At 37.8% G+C, this 19,752-nt stretch overlaps 1 protein-coding gene across 7 annotated transcripts in view; it reads left to right on the forward strand.

Moving 5' to 3' along the window:
• The window catches only part of EIF4G3 (eukaryotic translation initiation factor 4 gamma 3), a 319,284-nt gene that overhangs the window by 141,013 nt on the left and 158,519 nt on the right, over window positions 1-19,752 (forward strand). For 2 of the 7 annotated variants that reach the window (XM_036256520.1, XM_036256523.1), the window contains 2 exons: window positions 15,244-15,339; window positions 16,761-16,874. In XM_036256520.1, the coding sequence (XP_036112413.1) occupies window positions 15,244-15,339; window positions 16,761-16,874 (210 nt within the window). Of the gene's footprint in view, window positions 1-4,678; window positions 4,730-10,678; window positions 10,698-15,243; window positions 15,340-16,760; window positions 16,875-18,602; window positions 18,691-19,752 lie in introns of those variants that run through there. The other 5 variants (XM_036256521.1, XM_036256522.1, XM_036256518.1 and 2 more) reach the window with 4 other exon arrangements.

The following is a 19,752-nucleotide window of genomic DNA, read 5'->3' on the forward strand; positions in this document are numbered from 1 at the left end:
CCAGGAGGAAGGGTTTTGCTGTAGATTCAAATACTTGTGTTGGTGGGCTTTATAAAAATTTTATGATTTCTTAGTACAGGTAGACTAAGCTATACTAAATTGTAGCTTAGGTAATTGGTAATACTGTTAATCATCTCGAACTGACTTCCAGCTATATCCTGCACTGTTTTCACCTGCACCAAGTTAGCCACCAGCAGCTCCACCGGCTATACACTGGACGGCTCCTGAAGTCACACTGCATTGTGGTAGCCCTGCCCCACCATTTCTAATCCTTTAGCTTACTTCTTTTTTTTCCCCCAGAACCTACTGTTTTAAAAATTATTAGGACATATATAATCTTATAAAAATGTATAGTTCAGTTTGAAAGAATACAGTAGCCTCCCCTTATCCACAGAGGATATGTTCCAAGACTCCCAGTGGATGCCTGAAACCATGGGTAGTACCAAACCCTGTATATACTACGTTTTTTCGTATGTACATACTTACCTTTTTACTTAAAGGATGCACTTTAAGGCCTCTCTTTGGCATATCCAAATTGTCAGAATTGTCTTGTACTGTGGGGCCATTATTAAGTAAAATAAAGGTTACTTGAACTCAATCATTGCAGTACCTCTGATAACCTAGTTAAGTATCTAACGGCTAGCAAATACACTGTGGATATACTGAAAGGGATATACCAGCTCCATCCCACCATCGTGGGAGAGGGACAACTCCCTTATCCTACTACTCAGGACTGTGTGCAGTTTAAAACATTAATTGTTTCTGAAGTTTTCCATTTAATATTTTCTGATCATGGTTGACCACATGTAACTGTAACCGCAGAACGTAAAACTGTGGATAAGGAGGGAGACAACTGTAATAATAAAATAACTGGCCACTACTTATCTAAGAAATCAGTGAGCAATATCTATGGGCCCTCTTTTGCTCCTTCTCTATCCCATTCCCCTCCTTTCTCCTTTTAGGTAAACATTATCCTGAGTTTTATGTTAATAAGATATTTTGTTTCATTATTTGTATTTGTTTACCTATACTTTCATTGGTGTCAGTTGAGGTTTATAGTCAGAATTAGCCATTATATATGTGACCTTGGGCAGGTTACTTTATTTCCTCTTAACCTGTTTTCTTATTTTTAAAATGATTTACTTCAGAGAGGTTTTATATAATTAAAGTAGATGTATGCTTGGCAGTAAACAGACTCTCAATAAAGGAATTTTACATCCCAGCCTTCAGAAACTCCATCTTTCAACTTTAAAGGTCTATTTTCTTTTTTTTATCTCAAGAATGCTTATTTCAAATAATTTTCTGTTATTTTGTCTTCATGCAAGGACTTTTGGTTTTATGCAGCTGATTCTTAGATCTATAGTTGCTTCTGCTCTATACATATCTAATTATAGTTGACCCTTGAACCCCATGCAGTCAAAATCCAAGTATTACTTTTGACTTTCCAAAAACTTAACTACTAATAGCCTACTGTTGACCAGGAGGAGCCGTACCAATAACATAAATAGTCGATTAACACATATTTTGTATATGTATTATATACTTTATTAAAATTAAGTAAGCTAGACACAGAAGAGGGAGGACAGGGTAGAGATAAACCACAGAACTTATATGCATGTATGCGTAACCAATGGACATAGACAACAATGCTGGGGACAGGGCGGGGCTGGGGTGGATCAGGAGGAGAGTGTCAATGGGGGAAAAAGGAGAAACATCTATAATAAAAATAAATTAATAAAAATAATTTAAACAAAAATTAAGCTAGAGAAAAGAAAGTATTAAGAAAATCATAAAGAAAAGACAGTTATAGGATTTATTGAAAAAATTCATGTATAAAGTACCTGTTCATTCAAACCCGTGTTGTTCGCCCTGCTGGTGTGGTTCAGTGGTTGAGTGTTGACCCGTGCACCAAGAGGTTGCTGGTTTGATTCCTGGTCAGGGCACATACCCAGGTTGTGGGCCCAATCCCCAGTGGTGGGCATGCAGGAGATAGCCAGTCGATACTCTCTTTCATCCGTGTTTCTATTTGTCTCTCCTTCTCCCTTCCCCACTCTCTAAAATCAATAAGGAACACACACACACACACACACACACAACAAAACCCACGTTGTTCAAGAATCAACTGTACTCTACATTTTTGTACTTGGGGTTTTCTTTAACAGTTAAAACTTGATGTAATACTGTTGAATTTATCACCTATTCATCCAAAGCAGAGAAAACAGCTAATGCAAAGACATTAAGAGACAATAAACTTGATAAATTTGAGGAAAATAAGACCATTGCAGCTGGAGAATAATGTATGAGGTGGCCTGGGACCCAGTCATTTTTGGCTCTGTAAGCATCCTTAACCTACCTTGGAGCATAAGTTTCCTTACCCCTGATATCTAGTTGCTCAGAAAGTCCTGCTATTTCAATATACCAATTAACTCAGATCTTCCTCTGTTGTCTAGATTAATTTTGGTATAAGTGGACCAGACCCTTATCATTATGTACCTAGACTATGTAGCCCCCTAATTGGTATTCCTGACACAGACCTCTTCTCCAGGACTTGATATTATTATAGTTAGTTTTAGTAAACAAATTCAATGATATTGCTGCCTTGTTCAATATCTCCTGAGGGTCCTTTCAAGGTACAGTCCATCCTTATCTTTTTTTTTTATCCTCACCTGAGGACATTTTTCCGTATTTTGTTCAGACAGAGTGGGAGGGAGAGAGAGAGAGAGAGAAACATCCACATGAAAGGAACACATTAAGTGGCCGCCACCCGCACGATCCAACCAGGGCCAGGGACAAACTGCAACCAAGGTAAGTGCCCTTATCGGGAACCAAACCCGGGTCTCTCTGGACTGCAGGCCGATGCTCTAACCACCGAGCCAAACCAGCCAGGGCCCATTCTTATCTTGACACATCTTCCTAGTCTGGCCCTAATCTAATTCTGTGGCCTCACTCTGCCACACCCACCTCTGTGCTATGGCATTACTGACTTATTCAGGGTTTAAGCAGACGTGCCCCACTTTTCCAGGTCTTTTTTTTCAGTGTTACTCTTTGTTTTGCATGTATATAGTGCCCCTCACCTCCTATGTCCCACTGCCAGCTCACCTGTCTCTCTCTTATTGAACTGTTTGTTACCTCTGGAGGCTCTCTGGATATCTTCTCTCAGGAAGAATTAATTCCTTTATGCTTTGCTTCTTGGAATGTTATTTACACTCCTTGTAGCATTTTGTATATTCTGTTACAGTTGAGTTAGGTAAATTGTAAATCCCTGAGCACAAGAACCATGTCTTTTTCAACTTTATTTCCAGCACTTCTAGTTGATACTGAAAAATTAGTATTGTTTAATTGCTGCATTTGACGTAGTTTTTTCTTTATTGATTTTGGAGAGACAGGAAGGGAGGGAGACAGAAATAGAAACATCGATGAGAGAGAACATTGATTGGCTGCTTCCTGCATGCCCCCCACTAAAGATTTGGCCCACAACCTGGGCATGTGCCCTGACTGGGAATCAAACCGGCAACCTCTTGATGCATGCGTTGACAATCAACCACTGAGCCACACCGGCTAGGCTAATTGCTGTATTGTATGTATGTATGTATGTATGTATGTATGTATGTGCCCCTAGAGGGAACCGGCCCCGGGACTCTCTGGTCCGCAGGCCGGCGCACCAACCACTGAGTCAAACCGGCCATGGTGTGGCTAATTGCTGCATTTTAAATAATATATGGTTTGTGGGTTTATTTTATTCTAGTTTTAGTGAAAAGTTTTTGTTCGCCTCATGTTTTCCATTGATGATGCTACTAATTAACATCCTCAAAGGAAAAAAAAAATCTAAAGCAGTTTTGCTTTGAGGCCTTGTTATTTGTGTATAAGTCAAGAACAGACCATGTCATTCATTCTGGGATGCTATTAGGATTCCCTAGGGAATGTATTGGTGATGTCTAGAAAACACATAAGCTATATGGACAATGCAGTGATAACTTCATTCCCCTCTAGATCAGCTGGAGAGAAGTGATTTTCTCCAAAGTAGACTTGTGGCCAATTGAAATGGGAAGTTTTCCAGCCTAATCAGTTAGCCTCCTCTTTTTGCTTGTCATCGTTTTTTTATTGTCAGGAACACTTGGTGTGTTGCTTGGAGTGGGAGGAGAACCATGTGATGCCTAAAATGAGCTTTATTATAAAATTGGTTGGTGTTATTGAGGGAAAGGTTTCAGGGAACTGTAAACTCATTAGTGGGAACTGGAGGAGAAACCAAGTGTGGTGAGGCAGAAATTTCCAGAGTGGCTCAGAGCAGGAAGACTATTGGTGGGTGACTCAGCTTTTTTTAAACCTGTCTCATGTGATTGAGTGTGCATGATGTTTGTTTATTCTCGGCAGAGTAAGTACTAGGGGAGTCATATTACATAGCAAGCATAATATTTACTTAACCAGCTCAGTGATGATCTAAGAATAGTTTGTAGGGGATTTTTGTTTTCTTACTACATTTAGCATCATAAGAAAGAAAAATCATAATGGAAGCCCATTGACAAGAGCTTTCCCTTATATATAATTTTGAATATATAGTTGGCCAATACTATTTCACTTCTTTCAATATAAAGATGAAAGCTTTGGTATTTAAATAAAGGTTAGGTAAAGGTAACCTTCTAATTTATACAGAAAATAATTCTGCACAATTACATTTTAGCTTGTGTTCTGGACAGATACACATTTTGGATGCATCAGGACCATCATTGAGGTATTTTATGTACTAAAATTTTACACAGGAACTTTTTTTCCCTTTTTGTGAGGTTATAGCAAATGCTCTTTTCAAATGGAAATGTTAGTGCTGTATATTTGCAGGATTTTATGTTAATATTTAATTATAATTATAATTGAATTTAATTATAATAAGAATAGTTTTACCCTGATTTTCTTGATTCACTTACTTTGTACTCAGGGTTTGTACCACCGTGTACTGTAATTGAATCTTTCATTGTGTTAAAATGTGATTATTATTACCCTGTGTACCTATTTATATGCTGGTCTCTGAAGCATATAAATAGGTAGCCTGAGTATATCTAATGGTCATAATCTGCTCATTTGTCTGGGAAGTACTGAGTCACTATGATTTATTCTTTTTGACATTTGAGAGTTCTTGCTCTTTGAGGGTGCAGCATATGCCCCAGATGAACTTGTCTGAGGTTATTTGGAAAACTGCATTCATTAAGAAGAAATAAATGCCAGAATTCTATTTACAATAATGTTTAATGAAGTGGCAATATTTGACTATTCTGAGTAATCTGTAGAAGTATATTACTTACTGTGCTTGATACTACATATAAAGTGGGAAGTACATATCTTTTTATGGTTGAAAAATGACATGCATTAGAAAAATACTGTACTGTATTAATTTGTTTCAATCTGTATTTCAAAATTAAGCTAACCTGAGAGGATTTAAAGTTCTATTTGTAATACTATACTGTTAGACTATTTGCTTGGATTTCTTTTTTGATATCTTTTTGATTGGTGCAATCATTGGGAATTTAATAAATCTGGAATGGTATATTAAAGTGCATACCTTCTGACTCACTGCATAAATGGGACCTGACTTGAATACCATTGAAAGTAATTTCAACAATTGCACTAGCTGTATGTGATCTCATACTTGCCCTTACTCCAGTAGATAAATAACAAATTGAACATTTCTCAGTGTTAAAATTGTCTGGGCCTGAAAGCCTAGGGTTCAGCCATAGTGCTTGGGCATGTTCCAAAGAACAAAGAAGAAAATGATTTCATGTGAACTCTTTTCCACAGGAGATGAATTCAGGTTTGGGGAAAGAGAAAGTAAAGTGGTTCTCCAGTTCTAGGGAGATTGGCAGCTGGACCAATATCCCACTGAACTCTTAATTGACATGCAGAAGCAGTATTTTCCTCTGTAGTAGAGGAATTATTTCTGTTTCTTCTAGTCATTTGTAGTGTTTCTTGATGATATGTTGGGTGGGGGTAGGCAAAATGTGTTCCGCTTGGATCTGATTCTGCTTGGTACTCCCATTCCTTGGAAATAAAAGATAAGAGCTAGGTTTTTGCCTTCACTGAAATATATAAAAGGCACTGTATTTTATGCAGATTTCTAAGTGATGATTTCAAAATCTGTATTTGATCGTTTTGTATAGCTATGAGTTGTAAGCGGATTACAGTGCCATATCAAATTGTCATTGTTTAGACAGGTGGACATTATCAGGTGGTGCTTAAATAAGCAAATGCATATGTAAAAATATGCATTAGTCTTTCAGCTAATTGGTGAAGTTGAAAAATGTTGAAACACAGTTCTTGATCAGATTTTGTGATAGATGCTTTGTTGATACTTAGATTTTTTTTTTTTTTGTGGTATTAAATGAACATAACACAAAATTTACTATCTTAACCATTTAAAAAAACATATTTTTCTTACTGATCTTTTTAGAGGGGAATGGAGAGAGAGAGAGAGAGAGAGAGAGAGAAACATCGATGTAAGAGTGAAACATTGATCAGCTGCCTCCTACATACTTCCTACCAGGTATTGAGCCTAAAACCGAGGCCCATGCTTTGATGGGGAATCGAACCAGCAACCTCCTGGTTCATGGGTTGTTGCCCAACCAGCTGAGCCACACCAGGCAGGGCTACTATCTTAACTATTTTTTTTCTTTTCCTTTATTGATTTTAGAGAAAGAGGAAGGGAGAGGGAGAGAGAGATGGAGAGAGAGAACATCAGTTGGCCACCTCCTGCATGCCCGCCACTGGGGATCAGGCCCACAACCTGGGCATGTTTCCTGACTGGGAATCGAACTGATGACCTCTTGGTGTGTGGGTCGATGCTCAACCACTGAGCAACACCAGTGGGACTATCTTAATTATTTTCAAATGTGCAGTTCAGTGTTAATTTGTACATCCACACATTAAAACAACCATCACTATCTTGTATCTCCAGAAATCTTTTCATCTTGTAAAACTTAAACTCTGTACCCTTTCTATTTCCCCCATTATCTGGCAACAACCATTGTGTTTTCTGTCTCTCAGTTTGACTAGTGTAGGTAACTCGTAAATGGAATCATACACTGTCTTTTTGTGACTGGCTTATTTCACTTAGCATAATATCCTTAAGGTTCATTGATGTTGTTGCATGTGTCAGAACTTCTTTACTTTTTATGACTGAATCTTTGCCCTTGTATCTGAATAACACATTTTGTTTATCCATTCACTCTCAGTGGACACATTGGTTGCTTCCACCTTTTGACTTGTAAATAATTCTGCTATTAACATAGGCTTATAAACATCTCTTCAAGACCTTGCTTTCAATTAATTTAGGTATATATCCAGGAGCTGAGTTCATGGACCATATGGTAATTCTATTTTTAATATTCTGAGGAACTGTCATGCTCTTTTTCGTAAGGGCTGCACCATTTTATATTCCTGCCAACAATGCACAAGGGCTCCACTTTCTTCACTTCCTCATACACACTTGTTATTTTCTGTTTCTTTCTTTTTTTTAAATCCTCACCTGAGGATATTTTTTCATTTATCTTCAGAATAGGAGGGAAGAAGGAAGGGTGAGAGAGAGACATCAGCTTGTTGCCTCCTGCATGACCAGGGCAGGGGACTGATCTGCAACTGAGGTACTTGCCCTTGACTGGAATCGAATCCCGACGCTTTGGTCCACTGGCTTAATGCTCTAACCACTGAGCGAACGGCCAGGATTCTTGTGGTTTTTTTTCTTCTCTTTAAGTAGCTATCCTAATGGGTATGAGGTGGTATATCATTGTGGCTTTGATTTACATTTCCCCAGTGATTACTGAAGTCGATGGTCTTTCTTTGAGCTTATTGCCTGTTTCTGTACCTTTTTAGGAGAAATAATCTACTTAATAACTTTTCTTATTTTTCATTTGGGGTGGTGGTGTTGAATTGTGGGATTTCATTATATATTTTGCATATTCCCCCCTTATCAGATATGATTTACAAATATTTTCTCCAATTTGTGAATTTATTTTTCACTCTAGTATATCCTTTGATGCCAAGAAGTTGTTTTGATGTAGGCCAGCTTATCTATTTCTTTTCTTGCGTGTGCTTTTGGTGTCATAACAAAAAAAGAAAAAAATCATTGTCAAATTCAGCTTTTTCCCTGTCTTCTAAGATTTTTAACCTTTTAGCTTTTAGGTTTCAGTCTTTGATCCATTTTCATTTTGTTTTTGTGTATTGTGTAAGGTAAGGGTCCTGCTTCATTCTGTTGCATGTGGATATCCAGTTTTCCAACACCATTTGTTGAAAAAAATTCCTTTTCCCGTTGAATAGTCAGGGCACCCTTGTCAAAAATCATATGGCCATTACATGAGAGTTTGTTTCTGGGCTCTCTGTTCTCTTCTAGTGGTCTAAATGTCTGTCTTTTCGCCAGTGTCACATTGTTTTTATTTCTGTAGACTTATAATAAGTTTTGAAATCAGAAGACCTCCAACTTTGATCCTTTCCAAGATTGATTTGGCTATTCATGGTCCCTTGAGAGTCTATATTAATTTTAAGATGGATATTTATGTATATACAAACACACGTGTTGGGATTTTGATAGGGATTGCATTGACTCTTAAATTATTAAGTCTTCTAATCCATGCACATGGAATCTCTTTCTAATTATTTGTGTCTTCTTTAATTGCATGCAGCAGTATTGTGTAGTTTTCAATACAAAGGTCTTTCACCTCCTTGGTTAAGTTTATTTTTGTGGGGCTAGGTGAGAAGGGTGAAGAGATTAAACCAAGAAAAAAAAGAAACTCATGGACACAGGTAACAGTATGGTGATTGCCAGAGGGAAGACAGGGTGAGGAGAGGTAGAAGAGGGTAAAGGGTGGATAAATGTGATGGAAGGAGACTTGACTTGAGGTGGTTGACACATAATACGATATACAGAATTTATTGTGGAATTGTCCACCTGAAACCTATATAATTTCATTAACCAATGTCACTAATAAATGTATTTTAAAAGTTTACTTCTAAGTATTTTATTTATTTTGATGCTATTATTAATGGAATTGTTCTTTTAATTCCCTTTCAGATTTTTGTTAGTGTATAGAAACACAACTGATTTTAGTGTGTTCCTTATCCTGCAACTTTGGTGAATTTGGGTATTAGTTTTAATAGTTTTTTGTGGAATTTTTAGGGATTTTTACATAGATCATGTCTGGCCCTGGCCAGTGTTGCTCAGCGGTTAGAGTGTCGGCCCATGGACCAGAGAGACCCAGGTTTGGTTCCTGCTAAGGGCACATACCTCAGTTGCAGTTTGTCCCCGGACCCGGTTGGGGTCATGTGGGTGGCAACCAATTGATGTGTCTCTCTCACATTGATGTTTCTTTTTATCTCTTCTCTACTCTCTCCCTCCTGCTCTATCTGAAGATAAATGCAAAAAAAAAAAAAAAAAATGTCCTTGGGTGAGAATTAAAAAAAACAAACAGATCATGTCTGTTAACAGAAGTAATTTTAATTTTACTTATTTCTGTCTATTTGGAATGCCTTTTATTTATTTTTCTTATCTAATTGCTCCGGCTAGAACTTCCAGTACTATGTTGAATAGTTGTGGTGAAAGCAGGCATCTTTGTCTTATTCCTGACTTTAGAGGCAAAGCTTTCGGTCTTTCACCATTGAGCATGATTTCAAATGTGGGTTTTCAATGTATGGTGTTTATTGTATTGAGGTAGTTTCCTTGTTCCTGGTTTGTTGAGTTTTTTGTTGTTTTTTTTTTTAATCATGAAAGAGTGTTGAAGTTTGTCGAATGATTTTCTGTGTAGTGTTTCCCCCCCCTTCATTCTGTTAGCATGCTGTGTTACATTGATATATTACATTTATTTATTTATTTATTTTTTATCCTCACCCAAGGACATTTTTCCATTTTTTTGTTCAGATAGAGTGGGAGGGAGGGGGAGAGAGAGAGAGAGAAACATCGACGTGAAAGGGACACATCGAGTGGTCGCCACCCACACGGCCCCACCAGGGCCGGGGACAAACTGCAACCGAGGTACGTGCCCTTAGCGGGAACCGAACCCGGGTCTCTCCAGACCGCAGGCCAACGCTCTAACCGCTGAGCCAAACCGGCCAGGGCTACATTTATTTTTTGTATGTGAATCACACCCTTGCATTTCTACTTGGTTGTGATGTATAGTTCTTTTAATGTGCTGTTCAATTCTTTTTGCTAGTATTTTGGTGAGAATTTTTATGTCTTTGTTCATAAGGGATATTGATCTGTAGTTTTCTTGTAGTGTTTTTTTTTTCCCTAGCTTTATGCATTATGTATCTTAGAGTCTATTCACTTGCTTTTTTCCTTAGAATTTTTTTTTTTTTTTTTTTGCTTCTCAGACTTGATAATTTCAGTTTTGTCTTCATGGTCACTGATTCTTTTTTTTATCCTTACCCGAGGACATTTTTCCATTTTTTGTTCAGATAGAGTGGGAGCGGGAGAGAGGAAGAGAGAGAGAGAGAGAAAGAAAAACATCGACGTGAAAGGGACACATTGAGTGGCTGCTACCCGCATGACCCACGACCCAACCAGGGCCAGGGACAAACCGCAACCGAAGTACATGCCCCTAGCGGAACTGAATCTGCGTCTCTCTTGACCTCAGGCTGATGCTCATGTGCCCTTAGCGGGAACTGAACCCGGATCACTCTGGACCTCAGGCTGACACTCTAACCATTGAGCCAAACTGGCCAGGGTGGGATCACTGATTTTTTCTTTTGCCTATTAAAGTCTGCTGTTGAACACCTCTGGTGAATTTTAAAAATTTAGTTATGTGTTTTTTTGAATTTGTTTCTTTTTTTATCATTTCTATATCTTTAAGTTTGATTTCTAGAGATTTTTTTGTTATTGTTCCTTTGAATGGGCCATGATTCTCTGTTTTGTTGTATGCTTTGCAATCTTCTGTTGATAATTGAACATCTGAAAAAACAAGAGCCACATCTTCTAGTATTTTTGGCTGACTGGCTGCAAGGACTGGCTGCAACCACTAGAGAGGATCACTTGTGCAGTGGCCCACCTCACAGAGCAGGTGTTGCTTCAACCTTGCTCTGGTGCCCGCTGAGTCTGCCCCTTGAGTGTGTCACTTGTGGAGGTAGTTGAGTGGTGCTTCATTGTGGTCTGAAGCTGTTCACCAGATGCACTGGCTCTGGTGGCTCCCAGGAGGTGTAGGCCAAGGTCAGCTACCACCTGTGTTCTGCTTGGTGCCACCTGGCATGAGCTACAAAGTGTTCTACAGATGCTAATACTTGTGCTGGGTTTGGAGTTGCCCAGGAAGAGGCCAGGCTGTGAACCAAGGTTGGCTGCTGCATGCTGGGCCTGGAGCCACTTAGCAAGAGGTATGGGGCATGCCAAGGTTAAGTCTGAAACACCAACCAGGATGGGCAATTAAAGATAGAAATTGGAGGGTGAATTTCATTACAAGACAGAACACACCAACATAGCACCTTGTGTCTAGATGTGATGGTTTTCAAATCATGGGCATGTGAAAAAATTTACAAGGATTTTCAATTTTCATAATATAATACTATGGACATAGGCCAACAAAAATAATTATAACAAAACATTTATATAGCTTACTATGTTTCAGGCACAATTCTTAAGTACTTCATATATTTAAAATGAGAATGTAAGTCTATAACTCTTTTTAAACTTGGATAGTGACCTGGATTGCAATGTAAATATAAAATATTCGTACACATGTCTTTGGAGAAGTGCACATGTCTTTGGAGAAGTAGATCTTTTTGGTAACCTTAAAGGTATCAAAAAAGGGGAAGTGAAAACAAAATGATACTCCATTGATCTGTCCTTGATGAGATGAAATGCGTTCATAGTATAGTCCCATTCAAGTTTTTGCAGTATTTTTAACAAAGCATACTACTATATTAAGCAAGTTATTCCTGAATAACTTTGTTAAATAAACTTGGTTAATCATGTCATTAAACGTAGAGAAGAGATGAAAAGCATAGATATATCTTCCACAGGTACACTCCTTGCATCAACAGATATAAGTCACATCATTCCTAAGAAGTTTCTCAAAACCAGCTACAATGGAAAAAAAGCTGAGTGAATTATTGGCAAAATTCTTTATCATAGCCCTTATTAAAATCTTATATTGCTGTGGACAGTGTAGCTTAGTTGGTTGGGCATCATCCCGTGTATCAATAAGTTACTGGTTTGGTTTCTGGTCAAGGGGAGATGCCCAAGTTGCCAGCTCCATCCCCGTTAGGGAGCCTGAAGGAAGCAGCTGATTGAAGTTTTGCTCACGCCTCTCTCTCTCTTTCTCTCTCCCTCTCTCTCTAAAAATCAATAAACTGTTCTTTTAAAAAAAAGTCTTATATTGCTAATGGGACAATAGCATACATTGTAAAAGAGGAATCACTTCCATCTGTGGGTGTCATCAGATACTATGCTTTGCATTCAGGTGAAACTGCTTATTTTTTGTCTGTTTAAAATAGTAATTTCAAGTAATGGAAAATAAGTTCTTTGTTATTAATAATCATTTTGAGAGTAGTAATGTAGTCTCAATATTTCCAGAGTACCAACTCTATGTGGCCTGGAATAGTGTTATTACTGAATGAAAGAACTTAAGCCTGAATGCTAATTAACATACTACTTTTTCAATTAGTTGTAAGGATGTTGCCTTATATTGCTCCAATGTGGAAAAATATTAGTGAAAATTTTGAATAAGGCCAAATATGGCTATCATAAACATTTTCAACATCTTTTATGAGAGGGAAGTTATCCTCTAACTTTTTGAAGTATAGAAAGAGATAACGTTTTTCTGTTTTTATAAGTGTTACATCTGCATGCTGTGTTCAGTATCTTGACAGGCAGAAGCTTATGCTTCAGTGTAGCACCAACTAAATGTTGAAAATAAAGTATCCAGATTTCCTAAGACCAAAGAGCCTCACCACTGTGAATATGACTTTGTTTTTTTTATCCTCACCTGAGGACATTTTTTTTGCTATTTTGTTCAGATAGAGAGGGAGGGAGAGAAAGGGAGAGAGAGAGAGAGACATTGACGTGAAAGGGACACATCTAAAGGTTGCCACCCACATGACCCAACCAGGGCCGGGGACAAACTGCAACTGAGGTATGTGCCCTTAGCGGAACCGAACCCTTAGGGTCTCTCTGAACCGCAGGCCGATGCTCTACCCCCTGAGCCAAACCGGCCAGGGTGTGAATATGACTTTTTAAACATTTGATGACTTTCTTTAATTTGATAAAGTATGAAATGAATGCTCTATTTTACAACTATATCCACATTTTGTAATAAAGTTGGATGAAATACTTTTCCAATTTGAATGCATTCAGAGTTGAAGAGGACTATTCACCACTCTTTTTCCAGGTTGAAATACTCAAACTTCTAGCTTTCCAGAGTTTGAATGTGATACATACACATAAATGTAGTGTCTGAACAGTGCTAAAAATTATCTTTGATAAGAAACCTTGGAATAATTTTTGGATCATAGTTGATCCAGTTATCACCTATTTGATGGATGCAGGGTACTTGCTGCCATGTTTTTTAGTTTTTGGAGAGATTTAATGGAACTAGAACGAAAAAGGAAATCAACCTAAGGTGAAAATTTTTTTTTTTTTTTTTTATCCTCACCCGAGGATATTTTTCCATTTTTTGTACAGATAGAATGGGAGGGAGAGAGAGGAAGGGAGAGAGAGTGAGAAACATCGACGTGAAGGGACACATCGAGTGGCTGCCACCTGCACGACCAACCAGGGCCGGGGACAAACTGCAACCAAAGTACGTGCCCGAACCCGGGTCTCTCCGGACCGCAGGCCGACGCTCTAACTGCTGAGCCAAACTGGCCAGGGCCTAAGGTGAAAATTTTAATGCAAGGTATAGAAATGCCTATAAGGTTTCTATGTTGAAAGATTACAAAATATCCTTTATATCTAATTTGAATCTTATTTTTTATTAATCTTGTTTTTGTTTTCATTATTTGGAAGTTATGATGCATCTTTTCAAATCTTTGCTTTAAGTTGGTAATCCCAGCTGAACTCTCAATTACATGGTTAACAAACACCACAGGGTAGTTGTTTTTTAGGTAATTCAATAAAATAGCCATTTATTGAACATATTCCATATTTAAAGCTGTGGGTAAATTTTGTTTTTTAAAGCATAGTTAGAATACTTTCTAGACATAATATTTACTTAGTTATGTTGGGTAAGACACTTAAAATTTCTGACCCTTGCTTTCCTCATTTGTAAAATTGGAATTGCTAACTAAAGGTGCTTGTACAGTAATTGACATTACCTCATTTAATCTTAGCAATGCCTTGTGAGGTAGGTATGTTATTCCTTTTTACTTTCATGGGAAAGACAAAAACATGTTACAAGTTTTTGTGTTTTTTTTTTTTTTTCCTGAAATCTCTAGCATATAGTATTTTAGTCTGTAGCATTTAACATGGATTCGTAAGGAAAAGCTTATGTTCTGCCCTAGCTGGTTTGGCTCAGCAATTAGAGCGTTGGCCCATGGACCAGAGTCACGGGTTCAATTCCGGTCAAGGGCACGTACCTTGGTTGTGGTTCAGTCCCCAGTCCTGGTTGGAGTTATGCAGGAGGCCACCAATCTATGTGTCTCTCTCACATTGATGTTTCTCTCTTCCTCTATCTACTCCCCCCAACCCATTCTTTCTGTTAAAAAAAAAAAGCTTATGTTCTTATTTTCAGAAAACTTGTGGTAAGCTAGTATGTATTATTATATTGCCACTTATTTCAGGCTTTTGTCTAAAGTTCTTAATGATTGTAGATTTCTATGGGGTTCTGTAAAAAGGATTAAGGTGTAAGCAGTGGAAAAGAATAGTAATACTATAGAGGTTAACTGAGTGAACTGCTAATTTGGCTCTAGGATATCTTCCTCAGTGGCTTCTTTTACTTATAGGTACTTTGGAAAGCTCACCAGAGAAGTAATAAGTTCCCTCGGCCATGTTTGATTTTGCTTGTGGGTGGGCTGTCCATTTCAGAAAGAGATAAATTGAGAGTGAGTGCTTTTTATACTCATGGTATCATATAATTCCACTTAGGTATCAGGAGGGTTAAGGTAAACCCTAAAAAAATGCTGCACTGGTTTTGGATAGCTGGATATGGTGATAAAGATAAGTTTAAAAGTAGAGCTGTAACCACATTAATAAATACTTCTATAAATATTTTTTAATACTTTGAATTTGAATTACCATGCCATATTTATTCAAAATGTGATATTGTTCTTGCCATTCTTTGACAGACCCCTTATCCCTCTGGACAGAATGCAGGTCCAACCACATTGGTATACCCTCAAGCCCCTCAGACAATGAATTCGCAACCTCAAACCCGTTCTCCGGTAAGTAAGCGGAAGCTTGTTCTAGATAATATGTCCACAAAAGTTTGTGTTTGTAGTAGCTTGGGTTCCTTTGGCTAATATTTTTACTTAATTTTGGAAATTTGTCCCACAGATAATTTATTATTGTTACTATATTGGTTAGCATTGCATTTTTAGACTTTTTGCCATGTAGTTTAAGTATTAAGAAAAAGAAGGAATGGAACCTTTTATCTTCTTTTACTTTTTAGTGACATGGTTTTTAAAAAATTCCAGTTGCATTCAAGTTCTTTTCATTTTTTAAATTTTTAGTCGTACTATTCAAAATTCAGGAAAAGAATAAAGCACGATGATTTTAAAAGTAAAAGAAATTTCATTTATTAGATTCAAATTCCATTGTTCGAGAAGGACTTCTGAATTGTTGTCACTAGATCAGTTCAAGCTATTTGACAGTGTGGACATATGCATGTTATACACCCATGGTGTATTTTTTTTTTTAAATGGTAAAATGTCGTACCAGTGTAAATGCTATCATCCTCTTTGCTCATCCTTTACATGGATTGCGATAAGTATTGCAAAGACTGTGGCTTCACTCAGGGTTCGTCCTTCTGTTTCACAAAAGAATATAGTAGCTTCAGCTGTCTATTCCTTAAAACATCGTTTCCTGCCCTGCATGATTAGTTTTTGCTAGAAGGTGCTTCTGTAACATTTTATATTGTATCTCACATCCCTACTTGTACCTCAGCTCTGTGCTTTCCTCAGAATATAGGGATCTTCTTTTGGTTCCCCACCCCTGCTGTTTTGTCCATAGTACAGGAATGTTTCATTGCATTAGCTTTAATTCATTTAGTTTTATGCATGCATTTAGAAATGTTGAAATGTATGAAAGAACTAGGAGAGCATAGCCTGCACCAAAATGTAAGCTCTTTCTTACCCTCTTCCTATCTTCCTTTTCACTATTACCCTCTTCTGCAATACCTGTTCTTAGATCCTGGTTCTCCCCCGTGGGTGGAGGAACCATTCTAAAGAGGTGGGACTTTGGTCCTAGTTGCCTGTTTGCTTGTCTGTTGCGCTCTCTCTCTCGCTCTCTCTCTCTTTCTTTCTCTCTTTCTCTCTCTCTCTCTCTCTCCCTCCCTCTCTTTTCTTCCTGAAATAGTCAGCAAAATGTCTGATGCAAGTTTTGTAATAAGAGTGCTTTGGGGATGTGGACACTTGAGTACTTGGAGTGGGCCTGAGATCTCACCAGATTAATTTAGATAGGCCCGGGTTCTAATCATTAAACATGGAGCATTATGGTAAGCTCTTATTGCAAATAGTTCCATGGCCCTCGTTGCCTCTAACCCCCCTTTTATAATACTGGGGGAAAAAAGATTTAAATTTACATGGTTAGAACTGGCGCAAAACCTGACTGAAGAGCTGCATCTCTAAACCAGTTTTTTTGACAGCCCAGCAGAACAGTGCCAATACATTGCACAGACAACTGGAAGAGGAGGAAGGTTTTGGAACAGACTCCCGTTTACAGGTCCTTGGCTGGAAGAGGCTGGATAAAATACTGCATTGTAAGCAATATAACAAACTGTACTTCTTGCAGGCAGTGGTGCCTCTGGCACTCATTATTTTTGACCACATCCATTTATTGGCTGATGAACAGAAATGCATTGATTGCTTCCTCTCTGAAAGTCTAACCTAGCATGGCAGTTTCTGCCAGGCATAGTGGGGAAAAGAAGAACAAATTGGGTGGGTCTTCTCTATTGGGAATTAGATAGAAATAATTTGGAGTTTAGATTTTTCTTTATTTTAAACTTGAAGAGGGACATTTCTTTCATATAAATTTGATTTTAAAAGACAAATTTCAAGGCTTCTTTTTCCCTCTTTACATTTTATAATCAGATATCAAGGGGGAAATTGTCTGTAGTTGTCAGCCATTTTTCTGTGGTCATAAACTCTTCAGATACTATCCTCTATGCAGTTTTTGCCATCCGCTCTGCTAGTGACCATTACCACCTACATTACTAAAAACCACACCCATAACATCCCATTACATATACCCCAAAACAAGTGCAAGACTAGCAGACCCCAGACTACTCTTGCTTGTTGTTTTGGGCCCAGTTTTCTTTATTTCATTTATATTGGTGCTGGGAGGGTGAAGTTTGGGATATGAAATTTGGCAGGATTGCATTTTCTTTTTACATCCCAAGTTGCCATAGTCTAGTCTCATCCATCCCACAGCTATCTCAACTTGTGAGGAGAGGTAAGCTGTTGCACTAAGGAAGTGACCCTTCCCATGGCTTTGTAGAGCAGCTAAAGCTTATTACTCCATTCTATTTCTGCATTAATGGGCCATTGGCAATTGCACGGTTTAGGCTTTTTCTGTTCTTCCCTGGACAGCTGCCTTTGCAATCCAACTGGCTTCAGGGGGCCTCCCTCCCTCCCTCCTTCAGGTTATCTTTGTGTCTGTATTTCTGTTTGATACTTCTTAATATCTTAAATTCAAATTGTTGAAATGTTGTTTAAAAGTAAAAATATATGGATAAGCTATTTTATGTTCCATTTTCTGGTTGCACTGGAACTCTTAAACAGTAGTTTTCTTTTAAATAGCCTCCAAAATAGGTGAAGCTATTGAATACTTAATTGGGAGAGGTGGACAGTTTGACTTTTGCAGTAACCTGTTACCATGGTTATTTTGATATTTTGTGGTGCTAAATGCCAAATTGCATCATGTTATGTTGGCCATGCCCAGTTACCAACTGTGCGCAGAAGAGTGAGTGAGTGAGTGAGTGAGTGAGTGAGTTGAGTGAGTGGATGGGTGGCATTAACATTGGATCCAGGTTCACAGAAGGCTGCTTTTCTTATTATCTACAGTCCTTACCATCTTAAAGACCCCTCTTTAAAAAAAGAAAAAGAAAAAGAAATGAAAGTTTCTATTTTTAATATAAGCCAGCAGCTACTACAGTTTGTTCTGTTGCTTACAGTTACCCATAGGATTACGACTATTGTCATTTCAAATGAAAAACTCAATAGCCAATGGTGACTAGTGCAAAATAGACTAGGGTACTTTCCTACTAACTTAAGTTGTGCTTTTTAAAACATATATGTGTAATTTTATAAGATACTCCTCTTGTTCATAGAAAGTTCTTTTTCAACCAGAACATTCAAAATATATAAAGTTTCAGCTTTTATTTTAGAGCCTTAGAAAAGGCACTTTTCTGTGGAACAGTGATAAGACAGGTACTGCTATACTCAGGTTAAGTTTTTAACATGCCCCTTCTCGTTTGTTTTCTTCAAAGTGTCGTTAAGAAACATCTCACTTCACCCGCTACTTTCATACCACAGGGTGGTATTGCCTATTCTTGAAACATTATGTTTGTATTAGAGGTATGATTGGTTTTCTTTTCATAATTGGAAAACTGAAATTGTAGACCTCAGTTTCTTTGAAGAGGAAATGTTCTGCAAGAACTATAGCTGCCATTATCATTATTCTGAAAAACTTTCGCTCATAATGGATGACCTAACATGCTCTAATCGTATAGATCATAGAGAACTCATCGAATTATGCTGAATAACTTCAAAATGTGTTAAGGCTCTTTTCATTATTTGAACAATAAGTGATGCCATTTTAGCTTCTGAAGTGAATTCTTTTTTTTTTTAATCCACCTGAGGACGTTTTTTTGCTATTTTGTTCAGATAGAGTGGGAGGGGGGGAGAGAGAGACATCGATGTGAAAGGGACACATCGAGTGGTTGCCACCTGCACGACCCAACCAGGCCTGGGGACAAACTGCAACCAAGGTACGAGCCCTTAGCCGTAACCGAACCCAGGTCTCTCTGGACCGCAGGCCGATGCTCTAACCACTGAGCAAAACCGGCCAGGACCTAAAGTGAATTCTTGAAGCTTATCTTTATCTATCTCCTACATTGTGGCATGTGCTTCACTGGAATTTTTTAAATATTTTAATATGAAATAATGACAGTTGGGGAGATAATTCCCAATCTCTTGCAAATACTATTGCAGATAACTAAATCCTGGGTATGAGGGATTGTTTCTTAGTTAATCTTTAGTCCAATTCACCTGTAGTGATGAGCTGGCAGAGGAAGGCTCTATAGGAAATAAAACAACTGAAAAAATATATTTTAGCTCCTTAAATGTATTAAATAAAAATCCTGTATGGTTTGCATTCAGAACTGCTTTCTAAGTATTTTCTTTTCACTATTAAAGAGGGTGGTTAACATTCTCAATAGTTAATATATTAGTAGATGATACATGAAGTATATACCTGACTATTTTTCTGTCGTTTTTAGTGAAAATCACACTGGAAGCTCAGTTTTGTTCTGATGAAGAATTATTTGGTCTTAGAGGTTTAATATTTAAAATTTTATGGGTGAATAGGCCTTTTCTTCCATTCTACACTAGGGAAAGTAAGAGTTGAACCACGTATAA

Source organism: Molossus molossus, unplaced genomic scaffold, assembly GCF_014108415.1.
Source record: "Molossus molossus isolate mMolMol1 unplaced genomic scaffold, mMolMol1.p scaffold_m16_p_12, whole genome shotgun sequence".
NCBI classification, from domain to species: Eukaryota; Metazoa; Chordata; class Mammalia; order Chiroptera; family Molossidae; genus Molossus; species Molossus molossus.